General features: G+C 36.3%; 1 protein-coding gene across 3 annotated transcripts; it reads left to right on the forward strand.

Annotated features, from left to right (window-relative positions):
* The first annotated feature begins 630 nt into the window (after positions 1-630).
* On the forward strand, positions 631-4471 carry LOC107102209 (uncharacterized protein T18D3.7-like). Of its 3 annotated transcripts, XM_015401418.1 has the most exons (4): positions 632-799; positions 873-1405; positions 2892-2937; positions 3320-4471. In XM_015401418.1, exons 2-4 carry the CDS (start codon positions 951-953, stop codon positions 3488-3490), a joined length of 672 nt encoding a protein of 223 aa, XP_015256904.1. In that variant the 5' UTR covers positions 632-799; positions 873-950; the 3' UTR covers positions 3491-4471. The 3 variants fall into 3 exon arrangements, with proteins under 3 accessions (XP_015256902.1, XP_015256904.1, XP_015256905.1); XM_015401416.1 differs by having other exon boundaries at positions 631-1405; XM_015401419.1 differs by having other exon boundaries at positions 633-1327.
* Positions 4472-6006: the final 1535 nt, after the last annotated feature.

Genomic DNA, 6006 nt, shown 5'->3' on the forward strand with positions numbered 1-6006 from the left:
GAATTGTGACCTCTAGTGGGTTGATCTCTGCCTAATACTGTCTATATCCAACACAGCGGCCTTCAGTCACATCAGAACTGGTTTTTAATATCTATGCAGGAACCCTCCTTGTTTGGATGAAAACCTGTTTAACTTTTATATTCTTTGCCCACTTTAAGCAAAGGGGTCTCCTTCAAAATTCATCGTCAAAATGATTTTATCTGTAATAGTATAACCACTTATCAGTAAACAAGTCAGCATCACAGCGTTTATGAAGATCTGTAATGTCACACTGTTGTTGTTTGTTTTTTTTAATCAAATTTTGCTTTGTGTATAATATTAAAGCACATCATTGTCTACCCATCAACAGCTTCTTGATGGTTACCTGCCTTCAGGGATTAGAATTAACCTTGTGTCAGAAAAGAATTAAGTTTATTAGACATCCTGTTTCACAGCAGTGTGAGGGGCTGACTAAAATGATAAACATCATGCTCAGTGTCATTATGAATGAGGCTCTGTTTGTGTGTGTAGGCTGAGCACAGTGCTTCTGCATCACTCTCACTGGCTGAGAACAGTGAGTGGGAAGGAACTGGAATGAGGAATTGGCCAACCAGAGATCACACAAAGTGGGAGTGGGAGAAAAAGACTACTTGGAAGCACAAGTTACTACATAAAGTTAACATGTCCTGAGATGACAAACTGGACCTAGATGAGGGTTAATTATCCTTCAAAAAGAGTACAAAAATGTATGAAGACATCAACAACGGATAATGAAGACAATGAAAAACAACTTGCTTTGGCTTTAAATAACAATCTATGGGTGAGCATTGTTCTGAGTGAATGTTTGTTCCCCAAGCTGGACTTTGATCGCCTGTCATATTTCTAAACTCTAGATGAACTTTATTTGGAAAGTAATGCTGCTGGTTCCTGATTTGAGAGTCCTGCTACCAGAGACTGATGACTGAGAGAAGATGTCCGCTAGTGCAAAGAAGAAGCACTCATCCTCTGCAATCTCCAACTCTTCCACTCTTACTCAGTCTCAGCGCTATCCTCTTTCAACCCCTCCTCTTACTCTTAGGTCTCTTCAGCTAGTTGCTAGGCAACCACAAGCACCTGTTGTGCTGCGGGAGCGTAGAAAGGTCAAAGGTCAGGTCTCTGCCATTCGGGAGTCCTGGCCACGCGCCACTCCAACATCCAACCAGAGATCTCTGACTCCACCCTCCAGAGCTCAATCGATTGCAGAAACTCGTCAACGATCCTCCAGCAGGCCGAGATCGGAGATCGTCTCATTACCTCCAACTGCCTCGGTGTCCCAGAATCCTCAGTTTCCTGCGGCCTCTCTTCATCGGTCAGTTCCTGCTAGAGCCTCGCCCAATGGGCGACGTTCTGATTATACCATGATCTCACTACTGCTGTTTTGCCACAGGTAACCATGGGGATCAAATGGTGCAGACGATATCTAATTTAATGGGAGCTGAGCTTATCAGAGGGCAAATTTCACACATATATGAATTAATTGTTTATAGTCAAACCAATTACCATACCTGTTATCTAGCTCAGTATCACTGTTTTGTTGCTGACTTCTTTGGGTTACAAAGGCCCAATTGCCAGAGAACTATATAAACATTTATTTTTGTTACCCACCTTGGGTAATATTTTACAACCTTATTGTCAGCCATTGCTTTTAAGTTAATTTTTTTTTATTATTATTCTTAGTATCTACTGCAAGCAAATTGAGCTGGATTATTTATCTTCTCTGCGGGACTCTCAATAAACAACGGTCATATGTAGTGTAATATAAAATGGTCTTTAAGTAATATATAGATAAATTTTAGGTGGAAGTTTAGATTAAGAATATTGAACTTTTGGATTATTTGAAAAAATTAACAAGATATAGAGATTGATTACACAATTATTCTTTTTCACTGTATCTGAATGTTAGTACATGTGTGGAAAAATTGAGAAATTGTTTGTTTTCATCTAAGGATGCTTTTTTTAACCATCCTTTTTTAGTTGATATGGTTGAGTCTTTTCAAGTGGATTGATATAACACTGCTTATCCATTTGAAATCAAGTTATGTTTTCTATCGTCAAGCATTATCATGGTAGAACACCCAGTGTTGAAAGTTTTAAATAGTTTGTTGTGGACATGAGAAATGTTTGATCACTTTGGAGATAGTCTTTTGTCTTTCTTATTTAATCTACTGTGTGAACCGCAACAGTACTGCAGACTTTAAAGCAAGCTCACAGTATGATGCCATCAAACTTAATCTTTGTTTTGTCTGGAAGGTTGTTAAAGTTATTTTTGAGGGTACTCCTGGGTAAAGCCTCCTCTGGTTTATCTGTGCTTGAGCCTTGGAAGTCCTTTATATACTAACCCATTTCGTTTAATCTTCAGGTAATAGCTTGGAAAACATGATTGAAGCTTTGATATAGCAGCACGTTTAAACAGGACAGTGTATCCAAAAAAACAAGAAAGCATAAGGGTTTCACATGAAGCCACTAAAACAGCTACAAATCCAACATATATGATGCAAAAAATGCATCAAAAATGGTTTTGGAGTGGATGACCTTATTGTCTTGAAGGACCCTGGCTTTAAAAGATATGTGTTTGGACTATGTTTTACTCTTTGCTCAAATCTAACAATGTAAAATAGCTCAAACTGTAGAGGTCGCTCCAATATAAGGGGGATTTCACATTTACACTTTGAGCCTATTTCTGTCATTTTATTCATTAGATAAAGTCCACAATAAGTGAATCTTCATATAACTTTTTTATTTTTATAACCCTTAAATGGTTTCTCTATTCTAGCACAAATAAAAGATAATTCAATTGCATGTAAGCCATCTTGATCTCACCAGTGTTACCTGTTGGCTCTGCTTGTAAGTATCCTACCTTTGTCTCTCTGCAGCTCCTCCAGTCTTTTGGAGATTGATGGTAAAATCGAACAGGCTATGGTGAGTATTTGTTTTTGTTGTCAACACTATTTAATTGCCATTAAAACAGAGAAGTTCAGGGATTTTAATGTTGAATTTGCAATAATTCTTCATTATCTATAAATGAGATCACTTTCTGGCTGTTTGGGCCTCAAACAGCACCCTCTGCTGGTAGATTCTGATCAACGCAGCATCACTTTCTCCCGGATTTTGGAAATACAGCAGTTTTTTTTTATTTTCCCATGAATATTTTACATCTATTAACTGGTCTCAAGCTATTCTTTTTTTTCGTGTCCTCACCTACGTATTTCATACTTTTTAAAATGTTTTAATCCAGCTAAACCTATCTACATCGTTTTTTTTGTTTTTTTTTTTATCTGTCTCCACATGTCTCTGTTCACAGGATCTGGTGAAGGGTCACTTAATGCTGGTGGTGCGTGAGGAGGTGGAGCTTTTAAGAAGGCAACTTAGAGAGCTACAGGAGAAGAACCAGCAGCTGGAGAGAGAGAACCACATCCTGAGAGCACTGACCCAAAACATCTACTTAACAACAAAGCACACAGAATCTAAATAATATTTTGCACAAATGGACAGTTACATTGTTTGCATTATTTACGAAGTTAGAATAAACTGATCTGAACAGTAAAAGTTCCCATCCCTCAAGGTAAAGGATGTTATAAGGAAATGAAGTAAACCTTTTGGCGGTGGAAGGCTACAAATAACTAATGGGTATTGATATTTTTTTTTCATGTTGTTTTGCAGTTTGTTTTATAATAATAATAGAAATTTGAATATTTATATTATATAAATAATATTAATATTTACTTCAGTCTAGATAGCAGAGCGATGTTTCATTGCTGATAAGGGAGACTGATGAGGTAGCCAGTATTCAGCACGTAGATATTTTGCATGGTGATACAAATATTACTGTTCCAAACAGAAACAAACTTTACAGCAGTATCGTTTAAAAGTGTGGAACACTTTTAACAAATAAATTTCTTGTTTCAAACGAGTATTGCAATTTGAATTGTTTTAGTTTCATTGCTAGAATCAGAACAGATAAGCTGCTAGGCTTTGGTGCTTTTATATATTTTTATAAACTCTCAGATCTAGGATAATGTAGGTAGGGTAACCGTTCCTTATTAGCTAGAGACTCAGTTGCAAAAATATTGAACTTTTGATTAAAAACAACTGTGGTCAGGTTATCAATTTTATTGCAAACTAGTAAAGACCAGTAGTGGCTTTTATCGAGTCCTTTTATGTTTTAAATTTGCTTTCTTTAAATCTGTTTCTTGACCAACATATTTATCACATTGAAATGACTCAACAAACTCAAAAGCTAAAACAAAAACAAACAGAAAATCGGGAACTTAAATGACAACTACACCTTCTTTGTTTTACTTACACACTTATGTAGTAACACATATCAATATTCCACACTCCTGAGCTTCCTTACTGCTTATCTCACATTGTTGTCATGTTATCATAATTAAAAGGTTGACATTTTGACAACAGATCTGCTTTGTGCTACTAAGATGCCAATGAATGAAAATATATGGTGTAATAAATTCAAAAAAGTCTTAATATCCAAAAGTGTTTTTCTTACTTTGTTTTATTTGTATTTAACAGCATGTTCTTTGTTTTCTGCAATTCTCTTTATAAGACATTTATTTGAATTTTGTGTTGTTTTTGTGACTTGAACCAATACTCCCTGCCACTTATTAGTGATGCTGAGTTCATATTGAAAGATCTGGAGTCCAGGTTTCAGCCTGTCATATTAATGACCATGCTGAATTAAGAATTATGTGATTTTTGTTAGGGTTTCATCTGAACATTTTACTCAAACCAAACCAAAATTCATCTTGAGATTTATTTTTTCTATATTTGGGAATGATGGATAACCCTTGACAATGTGGTTTAATTAAACCTGACGACATTAATCAGTGGAACACCAAGTTTAAAGTTGTTAAAGTCTGTTTATTTTGTTGTTAGATCTTTTGTTATTTTTTTAAAGTACAAAATTCTAAACACTGATAGTTTAACTTAAACAACTCAAACACTTAAAGTTTGTGGTGATGTTTTTTCTTTTTTTGGAAGAACTAACATCTGTGATGTAACCACCATCCTTGCATGCTGGGATATGGCACCCATAATCGTCAGGACAGAACACAGAGGCAGCGAAATACACACTGTAATCTTTAATCCAGAATGCTCCACCCCCCTGAACACACACAGATACACTGTAATCCAAACAAAGAAAATCTGGAAAACACTAATTCAGATTAAGTCCGTGCATGTCTCCATTGGTAAACAGTAACCAATGGCAACAGGCTGATGATGTGTTGAATTCCTGATAAAAGCTCACTATGCTTTCTGAAAAAATGAAATAAAATCAACTCCTGAAGTTTTTTTTTGTTTTGTTTTTTTCAAATTGTTGACAGAGTTGAGGCTACAGTTCCAATAAGTACTCCTTGAGAAATACTTAATGGGGGAGAATGATATGTGTGTTTTTACCAACTAGCGGTCTATCTTCACCTGCGTGGGTCAATGGCGTAACGACACAACAATAGGCCCGTAAGCAACACCCCATCCTTCAATCTACGCTCTGGATTACCCATAATTCCAAGTCGTATTGTAAAAAATAAAATACTCAAATACATTGTTCTTTTAAGATCTTTATTACGCTTTGAAACATATGAGTGTGTTTTTAACAACCGTCTAATGAACTATACACAGTTATTAACAGTAATTAAAAGTACCACTGTCTGCTTGCTATTGATGTCATGTTTAAACGGCTCACCATCCTGTTGAAATCTGCCATGTGTTGGGGTATAAATAAGGTCCTGTCAGTAAATTTAGTATCAGGTGGGATAATGAGAATTTTTTTTCGCACCATTACATCTGCAAAAAGACATCCTCGTCCACAATTGCATAGGGGACCCACCAGGCGTCAGCGACAGGGCCCCTAAGCAACTGCAGTGTCTGCTTACTGATAGTAACGCCCTTGGCATGGATCAAAAGCAAAAAAGATGTAACTATAGCCTCTGACCCCCTACCATGAATTCTAAGAATATTGAAATTGATTATGAC

This window comes from Cyprinodon variegatus, unplaced genomic scaffold (assembly GCF_000732505.1).
Source record: "Cyprinodon variegatus isolate N-32 unplaced genomic scaffold, C_variegatus-1.0 Scaffold1217, whole genome shotgun sequence".
Classification (NCBI taxonomy): Eukaryota; Metazoa; Chordata; class Actinopteri; order Cyprinodontiformes; family Cyprinodontidae; genus Cyprinodon; species Cyprinodon variegatus.

Excerpts from the sequence above, each read along its gene's own strand:
- LOC107102209 (XM_015401416.1), top strand. The coding sequence starts at position 951 with ATGTCCGCTAGTGCAAAGAAGAAGCACTCATCCTCTGCAATCTCCAAC. Across the intron at positions 1,406-2,891 it reads CTACTGCTGTTTTGCCACAG|CTCCTCCAGTCTTTTGGAGA; the intron begins GTAACCATGGGG and ends GTCTCTCTGCAG. Across the intron at positions 2,938-3,319 it reads GTAAAATCGAACAGGCTATG|GATCTGGTGAAGGGTCACTT; the intron begins GTGAGTATTTGT and ends CTCTGTTCACAG.